This window comes from Apaloderma vittatum, unplaced genomic scaffold (assembly GCF_000703405.1).
Source record: "Apaloderma vittatum isolate BGI_N311 unplaced genomic scaffold, ASM70340v1 scaffold7599, whole genome shotgun sequence".
NCBI classification, from domain to species: domain Eukaryota; kingdom Metazoa; phylum Chordata; class Aves; order Trogoniformes; family Trogonidae; genus Apaloderma; species Apaloderma vittatum.
Genome location: NW_009736914.1, coordinates 18162 through 41369, shown reverse-complemented (window position 1 = coordinate 41369; position 23208 = coordinate 18162). Strand labels below are relative to the sequence as shown.

Genomic DNA, 23208 nt, shown 5'->3' with positions numbered 1-23208 from the left:
CTTATGCTATCTGCTTATGCTCCTTCATCTCACTATTGTTTATGGGTGGGATTTCAATAACTACCAAGCAAAGTGTGCGCATAAAAACTTTACTCTCAAGCTTCGAAAGGCAGTTACTGTTTTAACGCAGAAGTCTATTAAAAGAGATATCATAGAAACTACAGGTCCCAGAAACCTTTCACTCGGATCAACCTGGAGCGTTGCCTTCCCAGACTCCCAGTTTCTGGAATAAGCTGCATTAATGGTGACAAGAGCTGTAGAACATATGGTGGAAATCTCAAGGCTGTACTTGGCCTGTAGGTTGTATTCTGAACACCTCTAAAATAAAGTCTGCTATACATCTTCCTGCTCCTGCTTCAGCATGTTTTGCAATTTGAGAATGACTTGAGATAATTACCATAAAGAAGTAGGCAAAAGTAGACTATACTCACGGATTAGAATGAGGAGAGGCTTAAACAAAGACATTTCAAAGAACGTTCTGCAATTCTTAACGAAGGGGTCGTCGGGATTCTTCTGAGAATCCACCTCAGTACCAAAAGCTACACTACCAACGACATCCAAAGTAAAGCAATTGTAGCACCTGCATCGAGTTGAAGAACGATAAATCATTAGCTACAAACTACATATTTATTAATAACTTACTTCCACAAACATCACATAACATTAATTTTTGCCTCTGATATTTTTTGGTTTTAGGTTTGACCTTTGCCAACAAGAGATGTTTTCATCATTTTGACATGTGCTGATGCTGAGTAATGATCACCTTCTCCATTCACATTCTCTCTGTCTACAAAGTGAACATATTTTCATATAGCTGAATAATTCCACTAAAAATTTATAAACAATAATTTCATTTGTTATTACCTAGAAATCAAACGCAACAGGTCAGAGACTCATAAGCATTTTCTTAGCGTGCATACCAACAGAAGAGATCATTCCTTTCTCATTTTTAACTGCAGAAACCACATCTACTACCAGTCCGGTCTAAACTCTCAGTGACAAGAGATGCTTAAGTAAAATTTCCTGCTAATAATTTTCTTCTTCTTCTTGATAGCTCCTTTATAATGCAAAAGTGAAACTCAAAACCAAGAGGAACTGACAGCACGTGAAATCTGTATCTCTGCAGAGGAACAGCAAATGCTTAGACAACTACAAATGATCTGTGGACCATGATTCAGAAACTTCAGAATTTACTGAATCTCTCCCAGCATACCTGACCATCTATCCAGTTGTCTCAGCATTCCTATTTCTACCGGGAATTAGCAGCTATATTTAGTTTTGACATAAATGGAGTGAGAATGTAAAATATCCTTAAAACTTGATTCTACTCTTCTGTCATCAAGTCTGCAATATTCTCTTAGAAAAGGGTAGTATCAAATTCTGTGGTGTTTTAACCACGTACTAAAAGAAGGACAGGACTGAGGCCCAGTATATTCTGTATATACATTGTGAAGCAGCATTTCTAAACTCTGATCTTCCGGCACTGTCATTCTGATAACACCAGAGTAGATTTGGAAGATAACAGCCATACTAAGTAACTTATTCAAGTTTTTAACTCTTAAACACACACACAAAAAAGCATTATTAGATGTTGAAATGTTAAAAGAGCGGGCACAGCAATAAAACATTTTCAGAATCGCTCAATCATCCACCTCTCCAAGGTAGTGAAAAAGCTTAAAAACTAAATTTTGAGTCATTGGCGACACACAAAATGGCTAAAGACAAGTAATGTACAAGATGACAGGAGGTTGCAGATAAAGTATTTACATCCAAAAAAATACATCCCAAGGCAATTCCGGGAAACTGCAGTGCAATAAGAATCACATTTATATGTGTCAAACCTGCTGAAATGGTAGTATGATAAAACAACTGCAAGATCATATTCTCAGATGGTCAACATAATTCATTTATACCTTTGAAAGGTCTTCTCCAAAGTGCCTCTTGAGAGGTGAAACCCTATCATGGATCAATAACTAAAAGACTAGGCAAAGAAAAAGGACAATTGGAAAAAAGGGAAAAGCCTGGGAGGACTCAAAAGGTCAATTTTCATCAGAGCACTAGGCTAAGTGTAATGTATCTCAAGGTTTCATAGCATCTCTTCAGATGTTTAATAAAGAGATCTTGGTGCACACATGTACACTTTCATGCATACACATACATGCACTTGAAAAGAGAAGGATGAATTGTGACTAACTACGCATTTCTTTAGACAGAATTAAAAAATTTGCACTGCTCCAGTTTGGGGGAAATCATGAAGAACCTCAGAGGGCACTGGCAACACAGCAAATAAAGCATATGCAAAACAGTGCCTGCAAGAAAAAATGCATTTGAACAGCTCATATGCCATACAGGGTCCTAGAAGAAATGCATCTGCTAAGAGAAGGGGCTAGACAGTGTTGCAAACAGTTCAGTGAAGACCTCTGATGAAAGAGCAACAAAAAAAAGCTAATAGGATAATAAATGCATAACAAATGGGAGAAAGCACAGTATGGAAAATATTAAAGTGTCATTTTATAAATCAATGGTGCATTCTCATCTGGAGTACCAATCCTATAATTTCACAAAAGGCTAGCATGCCATTAGAAGGGGTTAGGAGAAATACAGTAAGAATGATTAGGTGCTCAGAAAAACCTCATATAAAAAAAGCAGGAGGGTGATAGACTAGAGGGATTTGATAATAGATCAATTCTTACATTTGTACATTATTGGCAGACTGTAGAGCAGACTGGACAAGGACTGATGCAGCTTTCCTTTCTGCTTCCAGCTGTTAAAACTTCATTAAACAACAGCTAGAAATACATTAGATGCTTTTCCAAAATTACTTTTCAAGTATGCAATGGCTGCCCCCAGGAAGAAAAGGCATCTATCAGACACATCCTCTATTAAACTGTGATCTTCACTTATAAAAGCAAGGGAGGAAAAAAAATCTTCTTTTATGCAGTAAGTGCATATTTAGAATAACTGCTGCTATTGGCTTTTTTTTCTTTTTCTTTTTTTTTTTTTTAAATCTGCTACTAATTTCTGGCATGTGGAACATACCTCTGGATATCAAAAGCTTTGCCAGAATCTGCATAGACTTTCAAGTTACACAGCAGGACATCACAGGCCTGGTTTATTAGCGGTGTCATCTAGAAAGGAACACATTGTATTGTGAAAAACATTAAAATGTGTTAAAGAAACACAATAATTCCCAATTAGTTTTAACCAGTAGATGGGACAGAGCTTTCCAGATCCTCTCCAGGTGTGGTCAGGTGTTTTTGCACAGGTAAGATGAAATGTTGGGACTGTCCGCTAAAAATAAACCTACACATTACAGGGATGATCTCCTCCAGCTCTGTGCATAAATATGAGGCCTTGTCATTTATCTGACCTTTGGTTCTTGCCCATCTGTGGTTAAATATGCAGAAAGCTATCAAGAAAACACATCCCCCTCTCTAATCATTCCCTGTTCCAACTGATGATTTATCATGATCCCCTTTCACAGTTGCCCTGGTGTTGCTGGGTATTCAGGCCCTCAGCAGTCTGGAGTCAGCCAGGAGCTTGAACTGAGAGAGGGAAAAGCCAGGACAGCTGACCTGAGCTGGGTAACAGTGTTATCCTATACTATAAACATCACATAAGGGGAAAGTTAGCTGAGGATGGGTGCCACTCCTCCTCTTGCTTCTCCTCCTTCTGTCAAGGGTTGCCATCTCTGGAGGGGCTCTTTCATCATTCTGCTCCCAAAGAGTGTTTTCCCATGTACTGTGACTGCTGTACAGACACTGGGTTAAGTAACTCTGTATACTGTATATTGGTATATTCATTTTGTGGTTTCATTAAACCTGTTCTAATTTCAGTCCATAGGTCTCCTTTTTCTGATTCCCCTTCTTGGCTGGGGAGGAGTCATTGGGTGATACAGCAACTGCTACAGTTTGGCTCTGGATACGGGCTAAACGTAGACAATAGTGCATTACATTTAGGTTACACATACTCCAGGGCAGAGGGAACAGTATTTTCCATAGGAAAGTCCTGTGGAGATATTAACATCAGAGTCTTAGTGTTTCCATCCTGCTGTCCCTCAGTTTGAGGGATTTAACATGTACATTAGAAGAGCACCATGTATACCTCTACAAGTTGCTGAGGATAAACTGCTATTGTTACCCACAGAAAGTGTTTTCTGGAGTGGTAATGTTATTAAATAGACATTCCTGTGAATTTAGACATCTAATAGTTCTTTCCAGTCGTTGGTGTGTGATGGTCAGGCAGAATTACCCACAGCCTGGCTGTAGTTAACAGTGCAATAGTCTCCTCTTTAGCTCTTCATGGAAACTATGGCATCAGACCATCAAGATCTCAGTAAAGTCTTTTTCTGTCTAACTTTTTATATATGAAAGCCATCAGACACTTGCCTTGATTATATCTACTGGAGGGCAGAGGAAGGGTGTAGCAGCAATCCAGCCAAGCATTATCTGCTATGGTTCTTTCTCCATACAGACTGCCGAGACATCCTTACAGCCTTCAATACCACAGTCCTGTTTCAACAGTTATGCCAAGCATCAGCAGACATACGCACAGAAACCTGTCTTGCCTTCCTGAACAACCTCCTTCAGCATACGGATGTCAACAAACATGAGAACAGACTTGTCCTACTCCTCTGACATACTTGTTACCAAAAAAGACTTACTGCAGCCTCTCAGCACACTCTGAGAGCTATGCAGCCTGCCCAGCCAAGTCCATTTTGCTTGGCACTTCTACCTCTGTGAAACTGGCATAACACTTTGTGCACAGGCACACTGCCATCCGAACACATGGGCAAGACTATACGCAGTCAAAAGGCCAACGTGGGAGCATGCAACATGTTTTCCAAAGGCAGAAGTCTGAGACAAGAATGTGTCTATCTGCTCTCGAGGTCCCATACCTATATGGATTGGAGCAGGTTGTCGCTATTTCGGATCAGTTGCCACAGTCTCACAAGACAATTCTAAAGTCAGATTAGTATTCAGTACGAGTAGCTGGTATGTGTTTGGGAGGTGCACACCACATTATGTGGCAGTTTTCTTCCCCTTTTGGCTTTCTAAAGAAGGTCCCCCGCAGTGAGCTGCTTCTCAAATGGTCCAACAAAATTAACAGGTTTCTGTTCAATGGATTGAGCCTGGGCAAAATGCTTTATACTCTCTGGGTCCAGCCACTCCAATGAACTGAACCAGTCAAGGAGAACAAAATGAAAATCCATATTTTAACAGATACGATGTTTCCTAAACAGATGGTGATCATTTCATATTTTCCTTTTATTGCTGTATTTCCTCTTCTATTCTTCATCGTATCAGCAGACATGCAACCACCCAGCTGGTTGCTATTGCTTTCCAACAGCTGGCAGAGATGGCAGGGGCATGTACGCCTGGCCAGGGCATCTCACAGCACCTCTGCACTTTCTACATTCCATCAGCCTTTCAAAATACTGTTGCAATTCATTTCTAGCCATAAGATATTTTTACTAGCAAATCTAACCAGGAAAATGCAAAGGAGGCCACATGGATTTGATTTATTGTTAGCATGATAGGACGGAATCATATCAATGAGACTATTATTTGCATATGAAAGCTATGGGGGATATCTACTCAGGAATCCTGGGTTTGGGTTTTTACTCCCCTGAGGGACATAAATTAGTCCAAGATTGCTAACTACAAAGGCCACAAACTGAAACACTCTCAAGTCCCTTAACACTTTAAACTCTTTGTTCAATTGTCAAGAAAAATAAAGTAGTGTTGGGGGAGGTGAACTATACCAAAATTTGAAAACCAGCACAGAAACAGATATGTTGATCTGCCCTGTCTTGAGTATCACTAATTTCCTATACGTTATCATTTGCCAGTCAGAATGCAAAAGCTGCATAACCTGCCTGAGATTCTGTTCTTGGTGGGTAAACAAATGGCAGCTGCTCTGTGTTCAGATTGGCTGAGAGCAACAGGATGAAGAAAAATCTAAACAATATGGTCCCTGTAAATATTTGATCTGCCAGTTATCGAATAGCAAGAGTAGCCCAGAGTCCAAATTTATTTCTTCCTGCCAGAGAAGAGCATTTGGGGTTAGGGTTTTCATGATGCCAGAGGCTTTGCTGTATAAATCCTGCCAATATGCTATTTGGCACTTAACAACAATTAGTTTCTGATTCTGCATATGCACAGTGCGTGGGGATGCTTACACTGTTCAAAGGCAAAGATTCACATTCCTCTAGTTAGATGTGGTCCTCAGTATTCACTATTGTAATTCCCCATATTATTAGCACCCAAACCATAAAGTAGAAAGCTAGATCATACTCACTGCAGATGGACCTACTTGAGACTTTACTGGTTGCATAGAGTGCACAAAAGTTGTTTTGGGCCTCTTGTCCCACAAGTGAGATGAAGTATAAAGGAATAAGAAAGAAAGAGGATACATCCCTAACATAAGAAGGCCTTCTGTACCAGATTTCAAGTTCCCTACTAAAACCCAGAAAAGGGTGGAGCATCAGGAAGATGGGTGACCTTGTAGTGTAGGGTCAATGGTTGGACTTGATGATCCCAAGGGTCTTTTCCAACCTGAATTGTTCTATGATTCTATGATTCTATGATCAGGAAGATGTTTGTGAGAGGTTTTGTTTCCATTGCCTCACAGTGGGGCCCTGCTATTCATGGGCACAACTAACTCAAGTGAGCAACTCACTCAGACACTGACTTGTGGCTCAAGGATACGCACATTTCATATATCAGCTTTTACATTAGTGATTCGCTTCATCTCAGGTGAGCAAACTTGCTCTGCTGAGTAACAATAGCAATTTCCAGAGACCCTTCCAAAAAGTGTGCACAAGCAGAGTAGGAGCAATTCAGGGAAACCTCAATGGCTGCACTGTCAGATCCTATGTCCTAATAGGACCTGGAAGATCTACAAGCCTGAGAGTGATACTAGAAGATTTTCCTGTGCTGTTCTGTCAGGTTATCATGAGTTCTGCTTTGTGTCTTCCTTCATTTGAAAGAAAATGCCTCAACACAAACTCCACTTCACAGGTTATTTAGGACAATGCTACATTATGTTGTGCTCTCTTCTTTAATTTTTGTGTTCCATTTTGTTTTAATGGTTGGTTAATGGAGGAGAGGATTCCCAGCATACTGATAGGAGATGACAAGACTACTGCAGCACTATCAGAATAAATAAAAATCAATAGGTTTTCTGCTGGTGTTGGCTGTAAGAGAGAGGAAGGCTATTTATCAAGTTTGACAAGGGGTCCAGAACTGCAGGATCATCACAGGCACCACAGCAAAAAGAAGAGGAACAAAATAAGAAATACTAAATAGGGAATCAAGATTGGTATAGCAAGATCACTAACATATCAGTTTGTTTCAGTACCTAATAGCTGAGGAGAGCATGACAAGAACATGGGAAATGCATCTTCTACTTAAGGGCCTCCAGGTATTTTACTTCACTAATTCCTCATGAATTACATCTTGGATTAACTTTCAATGGTTGGTATTATTCCCATTTAACAGATGAAAGTTGTTTCATGCACAGAGAATTTAAGTAGCTTCTGCCAGATCACCTATAAGCAGTCAATGCAGAGATGGAAGCGAAACTTTTTGGATTTCCTGCCTCCTATCTCTCATTTCTCATTCTTCATGCTCCCACAGCAATGGCACTAGAAGGTCCATTCAGGAGTCTCACTGGAAATTGCTCATTATCAGGCCTGCTACCAGCTCCAGGAGCATCTCATATGGGATGCTACTCAATCATATTGCAGAATCAAGCTTAGAAATCTATTTATTTATGCTACGCTCACCACTATAATATTTGATGTTAATGTTACCTGGAGCCAAACCTTCCTTTAGCCAGAGTGAACTGCATACTCTTTACATACTCTTTACATAATCTTTACATACTCTTTACATACTGTTTCGAGAAAAAAAGAAAATTAAAAAGGGAGAATACACAATGCGTAGAAATCCATCAGAGAACAGTAAAATGGTGCATGGCTTTCAAAGAGAAATTGAGGAGACAGAGAAAAAGCTGGAGAACATACCAGATAACCACTAGTTTCAGTTAATTGCTGATAACTTTGCAAACTTCAAAATTTCTGAGATCAACTTTTCCTCGTTTGATGACTGTCTGTGGGAGACTTTTGCCAAACTAAGCGGAAATTTCTAAAGCTCAGTGAACTTCTGGACGACACTACACCTTTTCTGTGGAGAAACAAGGGCAAAATATGCCTCTGTCCCCAGCCACGGCAGCTAGATGCCTCTGTGTAGCATTGAGAAGCACATGGGTGAGGATTTAAGTTGCATTAACTTCAAATCCCAGGACTGTTCACGTATTTGGGTAGAAAATGAGAAACAAGGCTGAGGAGTGCATCCATTCAGAAGAGGTTCTTAATCTCATATGGAGTTACTGCAAGTGTCTCTCTGCACAGGGATGGACGATCTTGCCGTGAAGACATGGGGCAGAGGAATAAAGTTGGGTCTTTCAGAAAGACCTTCCTCACTTGTTGTTTTTGTAGACTGGGTCTGACCTGATGCTCAATCACACCCCTTCCACAGAATTTGGAAGAGGCAACTCAGGGAAAGTTGATTATCAGGATAAAATAAAGACGTCCATTTTCACATGTGAGATGGCTACCAGGCACTAGCCAGCCCTTCATTTCACCTCCTACAACTACTCCTGCCTTGCAACTTCACCCCTAAGCAGTGCAAAGTGAACACTGTGACTTCTCTTCCCACCCCAGTTTTGTCTATCAAACCCTGCAAACTCATGCCTACTCGGCCCCAAAACATGATTTCCAGGTCCTCTGCCTGCTCACCCTCACCACCCTCCTCCCTCAAGTCTGCCCAGAGAGCGTTGGCAGAGGTGGATCTCCAGAAATTGAGGGGAGCGCGGCTTTATCTTTTGTTAGTCCGCCAGCCAAGAGCCAATGACCTGCAGTAAGGCAGATTAATTTCCGTCAAGAAAATGTAAAACTCTCCTCTCCTCTCTATGCCATGAGCAACTAATCGCTTGCATATTTAAATAGCCTCGCCTTGCTAAAATCTCATGATGGAGCCGGTGACAGAGCAAATGTCGGGGCGCATAACCAATGGCATTGTCAGTCATGATTAATCAGCATCTCCACCAGGCTGGCGGCCAATTAGAATTTACCATAATAAGGAGGTGACAGCCGGCGTTGCTAAGCGACCGCTGTCTATAGAGCTGGGAGAGCCAGACACATTTAGATGTTAGTGTGGATTTCGACAGCGGCATGTCAAAACAACACAAGCGTCTGCCCAGTGGAAAATTTTACAACCCAGGACTGGGCACTGGAGTGAAGCACGGTTCCTTTTCAGAATAAAATACATAAAAGGAAAAGGTGGTTTTTTTCTGTTGTGTGGTTGTGGGTTTTTTTTCCTCTTGAGAGAAGACTTTAACCAGTCAATCATTTATCTGTGTTTAATTAAGAGATATCGTATCACTGGAATAAGACTTTGTTACCCGGTAATGGGTTCCCATGGCTAAGTAAATGCTGAGACCTTTATAGGAAATTAGCAGCAAGTCAGCGCGGAGCCATTTATTTTCAATCAGAGGTATTTATTTGGCAATGACATTCTGTTCCAGTAACTTATTTTACTATATAAAAGGATTAAAGAATAAAATGAGGAGAGGAAGGAAAAAGATGGAAAAATGAAAATAAACTGACAGCAGTTCCAGTGTTAACGTGAGAGCTGCTAACTCTGCAAATAATGAAAAGCTATGTTCCAATGGGGAGCAATAACCTTTCCCATACTTCAGCTTACTCCTAACAGAGTGGAGAGGAAGAAGGTATAAGGGTCCTTTTTGGCTTTGCAACACCTTTATGGACAAACTGGCTTATATGGAAGAAGACAGAGGATCACATCCTCAGATAAGCTATTCTGATTTTCAAACAGTCTGTGACCCGGACCACACTGTACATAAGCTCTACTGCATATGCTCCTCTGGTCTAAATAAAGTGGCACATAAAAAAAAATCTGGCAGATTTTACTTATCCTTTATATGGAGCTATATAAAGTAGAGGCCTATAAAAAGAAAACTAGTGTGTCCTCTAAATTATGAAAGCAGTAGTGTTTACACCTTACCTCTTTCAGCTTGGTATCACTGAATGCTGGGGTCAGGAGACTCCGGACATGCTTCCATCTGTCGTCACGAAGACAAAGGATGCTGTCAAGCATTGGCTTGGAAATCAAGTTTGGCTTCTAAGGCAAAAGAAAACAAGATCCATTTTTAACACAAACGCAACTAGAGCACCTCAAGACTCTGGAACTTGGGAAGATTGGCCATGAACGGAATTGCACTGCTGTCTCACGGCAAGAAAGATTTGAACCAGTCCCAGACACCAAACTGAATATGGATGAGGTTGGAGAAAATTTCTCTTTTGCTACACACATTTCTTCTGAGGCTTGTAAAAGCCCCAGGCCAGTCCAGTAACTGTTCCTGGTTCTCCCACTCCTGGTGTTCTCCTGCAATTGCCAGTTCTCCCTTGCTGAATCCTGGCTTCTTTCCTCCCTTTCTAAGGTGACTAGCAAGAGGACCTGTCAACACTCCCTCTCCATGTGACATGAGTGCCAACGTACTGCACGCGGCTGTTGGTGGAGGGCACGATTTCTGATGACAGCTGGTATGTCAGACTGCTACTTGCATTTTAAAAGTCTTTAGAAAATATGCTGATTAGAAAGCAAGTCCTGGTCCTTACTCTGTCTATAAGGAACACTATCAATAAGAAGTTGTGGCCTGGCGTTCTTAGAGCTTTAGCTGTTGGTCAAGTACAGTCGTTTAAAGCACTGCCTCAAGAAGTTCTGTACCAAGATGGCTGCTACGGTTTTGCTAAATTGTAATTCCATCTAGCCACTAAGAAATCCCTATTCAAAGAATAGCAATATTCACTAAGGAGTAAAAGGATGAAAAACATGAAAGAGGAAGCACGTCAGAAACCAACACAATTACTCCTAGAAGAGGCATCAGAAGATGTCCAGCCCCATAGTAGAATCTACTACAACTTATATTACTGCCAGAGTATATTTCCTAATTTTTCTTGAAGGAGATTAAATAACTTCCCCACATAAACTCTTCCAGTGCTGGATTACTCTTACCTCGGTAGGACCATCTCTCTTCTTTAACTTATAGTCTTTAGTCTTTGTGCTTTCACAGGCATAGAAAACAGGTTATTGTCTCCCTCTTTGCAGTAGTCCATATATAGAAGACTATAATAAATACTAATTATATTGCTGCTGTCTACACCAAATATTACCAATGCACTCAATACATACTTATCAGTCATGTCGTCTGGAACCATTTCTTCAGTCTTGTTGCTCCACATAGTCTTATTGATTTATATCTTTCTCAAGGTATGGTCTTTGTGACTTGATACGGTACTCTAGACAAGGAAGAATATTTTTTTCATACCTTTGAAGGCTATATTCCTCTGTTCATTATGGAATACAATGTACCACAGCATGACAAAGTCAACTCAGCTACTGGCTTGTGGTTTTGTGCAACTTTCAGACTTTTTTTCTGAAGTTATTCCCCAGACTTTAACATTAAATTTGGTTACTCATAAGAGCCATATACAGGACACATCCTTGTTGAACTGTGATCATCATTTTTATGATTACTTCTCCAACTGATCAAGACCACTTTAAACGGTAGTGCTTCTTTTTTCAGTGTCTTTCATCCTTACCACCTTAGTGCCTTAGTTATCACACCCAGTGCCATCTCTAACCCAATAACAAAGTTACTGAATAGCTCTTGCAAAGAAGTCACCTCTGGGATCCTCCCAGCTCGTGCTTCCCTTCCAACAGTGGAGTATTCCCAAACACTTTCCAAGTCACCTTCAATCAGTATTTCAGGTATTGTATAGCAATGCCCTCCAGACAAGCCATCTTAAATTTGGAAGTGGAATTTGGAGTGGTGAGAGTGGAAGTCTTACACTTCTGTAGATATGAGGCTGTACAGAGACACTCATTTGTGCATGGGAAATCATCTGGCACCCAGTACACTGCCTACCTGCCCACGGTAGCAACGGTAGTACAATCCCCTGTGCAGAACTATCCATTTTACTGGGAAAGACCCAAACAAACCAAAGACACTTTACCCTTCCAAATGCCTTGCACTGATCCCTTTCACCCTCTAACATTTTCTTTCAGTCCTTCTTTCATTACCAATGTACCTGGAAAAATGAGTTCTTGCCACTTGTTACACATCTGGGTACTTTCGTTTCACTTTGTCCCTCAAGAGTTCTGATTTTATTGTGCCTGCATTCTATTTTTTTGTTCTCCTTGTTCTTGGAAATCTGACCTACTTCCCAATCTGTAAAAAAACTTCTCTTCCGGCGCCATCAAGAACTGACAATTTATCTACATTGGTCTTCTACTGCACTTCCTTGACTTTCCTCCTTATTGGAAGAGTTTTCACTTAATAACTTTTCTTTAAGAAGCTGCCAGCTCTCCTTAACACCTTTTTCCTTTACACTTGCCAGAATCTTGCTACACCGCATAAGCTTGTAAAATGCAGAAGCCTATTTGATATTGCAAACAGGCTAATGGGATAGTTTTACATTCTCAGAACACCACCAAGTTTAGTAAACTAATGTCACTGAGCTGACACTACAGACCAGTTTTGAGCACAGATGGGCTGTTTTCAAGTAGAAGAGTATATAGTAGGATATTAAGCTGAAGGAAGAAACTGACTCAGGTACTCTCGTCAGATGACTACTGTGAGGTAAAATATGGGCACATTTTTAATGCGTACATAGACTATCCTATTTTGTGCAATAACAAGGAAAATCTGGGACAGACTGTCAAAGCTGAAGTGGTTTGGACTGTTTTCTCTGGGTATCCTCTTTAAATAAATGATCTGCTTCCTAACTTGTCAGTAAGTAACTGTTCTGAGGGTCAGGAGTGCACCCAGAGAGACCATCACTCATTGAAGTGCTGCCTCATTTGTTACATATATTCCAAGGCACAGCGGAATCAGAAGAGGCTCCAAACAACTGGAGATAAGCATCATCTTTGGATAAAGTGTTGTATGCTAGACTCTGCTCCACAGTTCTTATGTGTTGCTAGGGAAGCCCTTTATACTAAATCTTGACCCGGCAGGTCAACAAATAAGTATTCCTTGTATCTTCAGTTTCATGCCCTGAGGCCCAGATTGCAGAACTCATGAGCACTCACTAATGCCACTGAAATCAACAACAGGGAATGCACCTTGGTCACACAAAATGTATTAAGTCAAAGAAATCAAGTCATTGAACAGGGCCTCTAAATTAGCAAACACTCTCGGACTTGTGTTTCAATCTCCAGCCTTCACTCCTAATTTATAAAGTGGAGATATCACCTCACATCCTCAGAACTGCTAACAATACATCAACATTTCTGAGGCACTCAGAAACTGCAATGAAAGAGTAGAATAACAATTCCCACAAGGAAATGACTGATTTTGTCTTCCAAGCAAGGTTTGAGTAGTGTACAGGGGGGAAAAAAAAGGAAAAAAAAATTATAGTGCAACACTTGGAAAAGCATTTTGCATCCTCTCCTAAATTGAAGGCTGCCCAATCTGTGTGCTCTGGAAGACAAATCTCCTCGGGAATACACAGCTCCACTTCGATAATAACAGATGTGATATAAGTCTGACTGTATTTGCCTTGAAAGCAAAACTCCTTCCTAAAACCAAACATTCATCCTAAAAAAGGTTCCTAATTGCATAAAGACTGTATATAGCACACTCACAGAAAGAGGTCCAGTTACTGAACAAAAATGTTAACTATAATGCTATATATATAAAATAATGTTATAACTACTACACTAATCATAGCTTGCCTTTTTAGCACTCTATAACAGTAATGCTCATTTATATATTTTTTTTGGTGTGTATAGTATTATATACATATAAACGCTGCAAGGAAGGAAAGATGATTTTGGCCATGAGTTATTTTACTGTCTCTTTAAATTGGGTAGTCAAAACCGTGTTTGTGTTTATTGGAATAACATCAGTGGGACTGACAATGTGTAGCAGATTTCATTTTTCAGGTTTTCCTTATTGTTTCTGCAAACACTTTCTTCCTAGTTGCATAACCTATGTTATGGGTTCATATAGTAGGAATGAAAATGAATTTGGTATGAGAATGAGCCTGAAGTATCTTAGTGAAAGATGAAGTGCACCTCTCTCCGAACGGGCAAAGTATTATCTGTATCCGAGAATCCTTGAGCCTATAAAATTCACTAAAAAAAAATGCTATGGGAGGCAGCTATAATATTTTCAGGAGCGGAATTTTGGTTTTTACATGGGGAAGGAGAGGCTGCTTTTAAGTCACATACAATCAGACTCATATTCCATCTCGCATTATCTAAACACTCTGTGCTTCCCTCTCCCGTGTAATCAACTATCTCTTACTGTGGTAGAGTAATGCTGCATGAAGACTACTGGCAGCATGGCAATCTGCTGCAGCATACCTGCAAGTGCTACTGAGTTCCTGCAACCACAGACATGCCATCAGAAACAACAAAGAAAACTGGAGCGATTTGCTTCCAAATAAATCTTTTAAAACACCAGTGTTTTCAAAACAGAAAAGAAAATCATGCTTGCAGATGAGTGGCATATCTCTGCAACTGATTCAAGAATTCCCTCCCCATTAAGCTGTTCCTTAGGCTGACCCTTCATGCCCAGTTGTCGGCTTGTTTGTCCCCAAGTCAATTTGTCTTGCTGTGAATTACTAAAAAATTCAGGCAAATGACTCAACTCTGGCTCTGAGGCCAAGTGGTACAGAACGCCTCCTATCTCTCAGGCTAAATCGCCTTCCCAAAGAGAACAGACATATCCAAACTGTTTATGGTCATAGTGCATGTTCACTCTTGAACTATGCCCAGCCCATGTCTGAGCGACCACTAATCGGTACAGGATGAAATAATGCTAAGAAGCACGTCAATATGGACATCAGTAGGACCTACTCATGCACTAATATCCTGTCACTGTTTTATTCCAGACTATAACTGTAGCTTTGTGTGATTCATAAATCATTTGCTCTTTCCTTTTCTGAGTTTGTCACTAGCAGGCTAGACTGAACCATTGGCAGCCAGCAATCACTGCCTGGAGCAGGAGGAATGATAGCAGCACTATGATGCTCCCTCAGAAAATTTCTCTTCTTCCTTTGGTAGAAAAATGAGGCATGAAGGCTTGCAACTAGCAGAAGACTGTTAATGCAGCCACACACTCTTAAAATACCCTGAATGGGTGAATCTTCAAAGAACCTAAATGGCACCTCTAAAGACTTTTATAAATCTAGTAGTTCTGAAACCTACAATATAAGCCACTCATCTCCACAGAACCAGCTGCTAACCTCCTCCACATACTTTGACAACACAGCAAGAAATTAAACTGTAAAATAGGATCTCAGAAATTTTATTATCTGAAACTTAGACTTAATCATAGTATCATGCCAACAAAACCAAACAAAAAATATTTACTTCTGCCAGAGCCAACCTCAGTACTGAAAGTCTGGCAAAATTCAAGCAAAGAATGAAACTCTAGAGCACCTAAAATCCCAAATTGTAACAGTAATTCCAACACTAATTCTGGCATTAGTCACATGCAGCAAACAGCTTTTGCTTTCACGTAAGTCCTCAACTTTCTTCTAGCCCTGCAGGCTTCGCAGGATGCAGCTTTGATTGGAATCCCATGTCCATGCTCCCCCGAACTCTAGCCCTAGTCTCAATCCTGCAACTGATCCTAATGAGAGCCATTCACTCCTCTTTAGCCTTTCTTCTGTACCCATGGACACTGCAGTATCCAGGGTTAAGTCCAGCTCTGGGTTCCCTTCATCCTTTTCTCTCTTTGGAGAATTTTTCTGGGTTAGTTTCTAATGCAAGGGGCCTTCCTTCCCCCAGCCCTCGTGCATGCCATGCAGCATCGGCGACAGTTCTAGGGAGAAAAGAGTCTAGGCTTTATCTCTCTGGGTGAGCTCCAGAAGTCATGAACAGACAGAAGCACTAGCACATCAGTAGGTTAATTTGTTCATCTGCTTATATTCAAAGAGGGTTGCTGTCCTTGTCTTGTTAAAAAACCACACTTGTGATTAGGTACTGCCATCCCACTTAGGAAATTCCAATTTTTTTTAAATTGAATTTAATGAAATGAAATTTAATGAAACAAAAAAACCCACAGAGTCAAAGTTTGTAGAATGAAGACAAGACCATATCCACATAAATCAGACAGGAATTATTCATTAAACCTTTTCATAAGATTACTTGTTCACCTCCACTTGATTGACAGTTTATTATCACCAGTTCAGCCAGCAGGTGGAACCAGTAAGCCCATGAACTGCTCATGGTATTTCATCCAACCAGTAGCATGACAGAGATCATGATAACATTTCCTATTAAAAAAACTAATAGAAAAAAATCTCTGAGATATCTCCAGGAGCATGTTTTACCAAGCCTGCAGTAAGAGGATCATGAAAGTGGGAAGGCAAAAGATGCCTCCATATCCCGTTTGGTTCCCATGTGTTTCCTGATCTAGTTGAGAGGCGTCCCTGCCCATGACAGGGAGGTTGGATTAGATGATCATAAAGGTCCCTTCCAGCCTAGGTCATTCTATGATATACTAGTTTTAAAGCTTCTCTGTTGGTAAACTGATGCAGTATATTCCTTCTAACTTGCTTAGTGTTTTATAAAAGGAAAGGTCATGCTCAGGTCTCCCTGCACTCATGACATTCAAAGACACATGGTGTAGAAGTTCCAGGTTGAACCAGGAAAGCACTGTGTTGCGTAGAGTTCATCTACGCCATACATCCTGTAGTTTGTTATCATCTCCATCTAGCAGGTTCTTGCCTGGATGGATGGTATGGCCACATCTCTTCAAAATGTGTATCATTTCTGACTTCATAATTTATCATCGTACCGGAGCAAGACCCAGCTCCTTACCCAAAGATCACAGCCTCCATGGAGGGCAAAGACCTGGCATTGCTCACTGAGCTCCTTGTCCCAGTGTGGGAGACAACGGGATCCCTTCCCACCCCTCTGCTCTGGATGTGAGGGGCCTCTCACACATATAACACTGGAGGCAATTGCTACACACAGGTGTTGCCTCTTCCAAAGCAGACTTACTCTTCATTTGCTTTTCCCAAACTCCAAATCCTTAGGTGCCACACACGCTACACTGCTGCTCCTGGGTGACTGAAGTACTCCTTTTTTACCTGTCAAAACTACATGCACAGATAGTTCTTCACAAACACTTTCCCAAAAACCCTGCCAAATCATCATTAACCCTGCTTATAGTCTATTACACTTCTTTCCACTCTACAAAAGTCCATTTAAAACAAGCTTGACTTCAGTATATATGATTTAGGAAGCGTTCTTACGGCTGCAGAAGGAAAAAGAAAACCACCAAACTAACTCCAAAAAGCTTAAGTTGCTTTGCAATTTCATAGGAGTGTCTAGTAAAAGTTTTTAGCTTAATTTGAAAACACCATGCTTGTGGGGAAGGGGAGAAAATATCCATGCATTATCTATTTCATTAAGCTTTTAGGTTCTCCTCAGTCATTAAGATACATCAAGATAGTGGTACAAGGTAGAATTGGTTTCAGTGATTACAGCAATTTTCTTCCACTCGGCTGTATAGATCAGGCTACAAAAACAGGCATTTCCAAGCCCATTCTTTTGCTGTCAAGTCGGGATCTTCAGCAACCGACTACCCTTCATCATTACTCATTGGAAAAATGGCACAGCCAACACCAGCTTACAAGTAAACACTGGCTTTTTTTCCTCTCTGTGGCAAGCAGCCTGGAAACATCTGTTCTTGTCTTCACAAACATTCTCTTAAGTCATGGTTTTGTCAATAGAAACCAAAGCGAGTCATTGCAATGAGGTAAATATAACCATTCATAAATGGTAAAATAAACACATATGGCCTCCTGCAGTCTGACCCAGACTGATGCAAGTCACACATCATTCCATTTGTTGGTGTAAGCAAGATCAAAATTAAGTCCACATCATCATTTTGCATATGGCAGTCAGCTTGCATATTTGGGGTCAAAACCAATCAAAACAATGAAAAAAAATGTACTTTCTGTTAATTAATTAGGAGTTTTGGTATTATAAACAAATTTAATTTGTGCTAGAGAACCTGTGTTCGATATGCAATTTCTACTGCACTGAGAAGCAGTTTTTAAACACAACGGTTAAATTCACTTTCTAGCTGACGTAACTGGACCTTTTAATGATGGATATAAAGTCATAAGACTATTAAAAGCCTCTGTTTATGCACACTTTTCCTAGAGGAAATGTTGAGGACCAGAAGCTTTTACAGATTGCAAGGAGAATTTGGATAAAAACAGTCCCTAATAATTTTTGCTTCAGATATATTCCCATACTTTCAGTCACTGTCATACATAGGAATAGCAGGCAACATCCATAAGAATTTGGGCTATATCTTTCTGTTACACAGGAACACCATCATAGAATCATAGAATGGCCTAGGCTGGAAGGGACCTTAGAGATCCTTTAATCCAACTTCCTTGTCATGGGCAGAGATGTCTCTCAACTAGATCAGGCAACATATGGGGACCGAGCAGGGATCGAATCCATGGCCTTGGTGTTATCAGCACCACGCTCTAACTGACTGAGCTAACCAGCCCCCTAACCATATTCCATAATCTGCTCATTCAGAGACATCACTGCAGCACCCTGGGAGATTCTGGAGAATATTAAGAGACATTCTAAATACTACCCCAGCCTCCCACTGTCTGTCCTCTAGGCTGCTGACCCCTGCTATAATCCTGACCCAAATGCCTTAGCTAGGCAGTTATATACCTCACAAAAGGGTTCACCAAAGCTGAGCACAGAGTTGTCCAAGCTGCCATGACAGCAATGCAGGAAGAGGACCACATCTCCTTTCTCATGGACTGCTTAACACAATGTGCTCCTGAAAGAGGCTACTACAGATGAGATCAGGGATTACTCCCTTCCTTCCATTTGATAAGTGAAGAAAGTCATGGAGGTAACTCCATTTCATACCATCATTGGGGGAACGAAACTAACACGTGGAAAAAAAAATTGTAATTCCTTCCTGTAGATAAGGATGGAAAGAAAAGTAGGGAAATAAGAATAATGAAGAAGGAAAGGACTATTAGAGCAAGAGCACAGACTGCACAGGGGAAGGTGCAGTGGTGAATAGCCCTAAACCCTCCTGTCCTTTCCAGGGAATACTTAGGAGTGAATTGAGACTGGACTTAGAACATTGACTCCCCTTGTGAAAAGGACTTCTCCAAGGTCTGTTTGCATAAAACTAGCATTACATTCAGATATTTGAGTTATATTTTGCAGTAGTATCTGAAATCTTGGCCTCCCTGTTCCAGATAACTGCTCTATAATGTTGCAGAAATTCACTAACTTCTCTACCATGAATGCCAGAGGCTGCATGGAACGTGGAGGGGCTTCAACACATAAGGCTAAAAGTGCATTTTCCCCAAGAGATGACCTATAGGTTACTAGGTAGGATGCTTCCCAGAGGAGTGCCTTGGAATGATTTCCAATGGCAAAATGCATGAAAGCCTTTCTCTTGCACTCTGGGCAGCTCCCCTTGTCACTGGGGACTATATTGAAGAGGGACAGTTCCACCACTTTCTGTTGTGACTCCAAGGAATATGTTTGCTGCTGCTACATTTTCTTCAGATCTTGAACCAACAGCCAGTTTCACAGGTACCTGTGAGGTGCATCATATTTCAGGTCTCCTAGGTTGGACACGGGGTAGATCTCAAAACTGCTAAGTACTTTGGCACTGAAATGCTTCCCACCATGTTTAGAAAAAGAATGGCAAGTGCCTAAGAAACCTTGGTGTTGAAATCACCAGCTCCAAGGTACTCAAGGCACTTCAAGCACTAAGTATAGCAGAGCTAGAATTTTTAATCTGTACTTTTAAATTAAGCTCCTCAAACAGGGGTTAAATGCTTAGGACTTTCTGATTACTAGCAGAGGCAAGCTAGCCAGGTGAAGGGGAGGCTTACTAATGGCTTGGTTTGAAAAATCTTACTTATATGCAAAACTTTTCTTCAGAGCAGAGCATGTATTAAAAATGTCACTTTTTCACATATTTAATTTTTTTTACAATTTTGGTTTAACCTCTTTCACTCAGATATTGTAATACAGAAATAAAACTATAAACAAACCACTCTAGCTTAAAATCTCAAAGTACTGAGAAACACTAAAACCAGTAAAAAGGAAATTATGCCCAAAAGCTGAGTCTTTTCAAGGAGTTTCTATCAATCTCCCACATTCCCACATAGCACCTAAACACTGTTGTCTAATATCCCATTAACTGTGTGACAACATCCTGACATACAAAGTATACGTGAAATTATTATTTGTCTATTTTGAAACAGATCACTTGGAATCAGTACTTCAAGACCAATGATCTCCCAATACATGCAAAACAACTCAAGGGAAAGGTATTTCACTTTTGCCCCTCTACTGCCAAGAAAAAAATATTGAAAACTTCAAACAAAGCAAATAAAAGTTCACTAGTGAAGACTCAAGATGCTATTTAAAATCAAAATACTGGAAAAAAAAAAAAGGGCTATTAAAAACCAAAAACATAGATGCAACTTCCAGCTCAGGAAGTTAGCCACAGACAGCTCAATGTTAGGGGGCTCTTCTGTAGGAAATACCACTCTGCACATCTGCTGCTAGTCAGAGACAGAGCACTCCCTGGCCAAATATATCTCTCTTTATGTTAGTTTTCCTTTGAAAAGACATTCAGAAGGAAAACTCCAGGTCAGCTGTAATGGCAGCAAGACAAGCTGTCAACAAATCGCATTTGCAATATCCGCTAAACTGAAGAACTTGAATTCCCTGCCTGCTACTTCACAATTGTTTCTAATTACATTAAGTGTATATTTACACATCAGGGAGAAAACCAAACTTAATGTATTAAGATCTCCACATCTATCTGTCAAAACATAATGCTTTTTCCTGAGAGTAGTAGCTGCTTACATTCCTCATTTATTTGTCCCTCAAGAAGAGCTAGGCTATAAAACTTTGTAAGCAGTTACACAGCACACTTTAAAGATTTTATCTCCCAAGATTTCATATTTCTGGTTATTTGTCTGGTTTCAATCAAGCAAAAAAAATAATCCTAATTTATCAAAGCATGTCAAAGCATGCTTATATGAAATAGTGTTCATTTGACTCTTACAAATTAATTTAAGCACATTGAGAATTAAATGTTTGTCATAAGATAATTTCAACAATAAGAAAGTCCTATTGCAGGATTTATCATGAGTTCCCTGGAGCTTGCAATTTCAGTAAAACAGCCTTGCTTCCCAAACAACATGTAACCAGACTGTTCTCACATTGCTCTTACTTGATTTCTTCAAGGAGAGCAGCTAAAATGCTCCTCTGAGTATCAGCAAGTACCTCCTTCAAAATAAATTAACAGTATCACAGACTTCTGCATTCTCAAACTTATTAGGCCTATACTAGCAAGCAGTGCAGATTGTGAAGTGTAAAGCACGTCGTCATGTCTTATCATCTTAAGGAGTTCTAGGACAAGAAAAAATTTTAAAAACTCCAGAGATTGGAGCCCACATCACAGAGGTCATGGATCCTGTTCTTGCAAAACGGGCCTCCTTCAGGCAATACAGCATTTGGAGGGCCTCTTTCACCATCCCATTGCTTCAGATTTACTGGGACGAAAAACTAGAGGGATGGGTCAGATCCTGAATTCTCCCCTCTTATGTTGTCCCCAAAAAAGCCAGTGCTGGCATTTCAGGTGCAGATGAGCTGGAAGCTCAGCAAACACCCACTAGGACAGAGAGGTATTTGAGATTTAGATTCTGTTTTATGGAGTGCCCGGGGAAAGGAGCATGTGCCAGCCCTGAAAATGAAACACCTGCAACCTTTCAGGGAGTATTAATCCCACAACAGCGAGGCACACACGGAACGGCAATGGGGAGCTTGAGTGTAGTTTGCCATAGTCCCTCTTGCCGGGACATCCCATCTGAAGAAGAAGTAGCCTTAGTCTCTAGAAGAACACATACCAGTGAAATTGCCAGGCTGCATCCATCCTCAAGGTGCATACCACGCTCGACTGCAGGCATTTTTGCAAGCTATCAGTACCCACATTTCCAAGACCATCTTTATTTGTGGGTGGGAAAGCAGGGATAGGAAGGGGTTGTAGCTTCCAACCATCAGCGCTGTCCAGTGCAGCATGCCCTCCCACATCACAAGAACTCATTTTGCATCTGCACAGATGCTTCTCCCACATCTGAGGTCCATGCTGAATCTCTCCAGCATCCAAAAGCCTGAAAAGTGATCTTGAAATTGAAAAAAAAATAATCCTCTGCAGTATGTCTAAAACTCTGCTGAAATTTTTACTTAGAACAAATATTAACGCTGGGACCAGCCTAATTTCTTACAAATAAAATTGATTGTGCAATATCAGTATAATATAAAAGCTACCACGAGCACCAAGGGAACAGCTAGAGAAAGGTAAAGAAATGGGATCTGCCCCACTTGACAACTAAGCAGGTAAAAAGCAAGGCTGTGCCCTTCAGCAGCCAGGGCATCCAGAGAACATCTAATCTGACATGGTGAGACACCAGTTAGGAAGAGGGTGTTCCCTCTAAAAACCCAAGTCAAACATTAAACAAAATAAAACCAGAGCTAGTTAGAGAAACTTAAACAAAGCCACGTGGTTGAAAAAACCTGAAAATACTGCAAAATTGATTTGTTTTTCCAGGCTTTCTTAAAGAAAAAAAAAATTACAAAAGTTCCAACAAAACATCTTCCTATATGTATTTTTGGAATAAAATACCTTTACTTTGCAAATTGAAACAACTTTCCCTTTAGATTAGAACCTGTTACTGAAACAGAACATTCTAACATTCTAATCAACTTCTGTTTTTTATTTCGCCTTTTGTCTCTTCAAAATTAGCCACAACATGAAGCTTCTATCTTCCACATATTTCCTAATCAAATCTCAGAAAATGTTAAGGGCTACGTAAGGTATATATATTTTTTTAAAATTCCTGATGCTGGCAATATAGCATGAAATCTACTCCTACTGCAGTTGGTTATTATTATATTAGGAGGAAATTAAGGAAGTAAAATAAAGCATTGAAAGATTTGAAAATCTCAGACTGAGTGCAGTCTTTGTATCCTAAAGCATATGAAAAATGGGTCCAATTACGTTATCCTGTGTTATTTTTTC

General features: G+C 40.3%; 1 protein-coding gene across 1 annotated transcript in view; it reads right to left on the bottom strand.

Annotated features, from left to right (window-relative positions):
• TBXAS1 (thromboxane A synthase 1 (platelet)) overlaps positions 1 to 23208 on the bottom strand; it is a gene marked incomplete at its 5' end in the record, with an annotated part of 129663 nt that overhangs the window by 90662 nt on the left and 15793 nt on the right. Inside the window, 3 exons of the mRNA XM_009877135.1 lie at positions 432 to 580; positions 3040 to 3128; positions 10092 to 10208. Of these exons, the coding sequence (XP_009875437.1) occupies positions 432 to 580; positions 3040 to 3128; positions 10092 to 10208 (355 nt within the window). The remainder of the gene's footprint in view (positions 1 to 431; positions 581 to 3039; positions 3129 to 10091; positions 10209 to 23208) is intronic.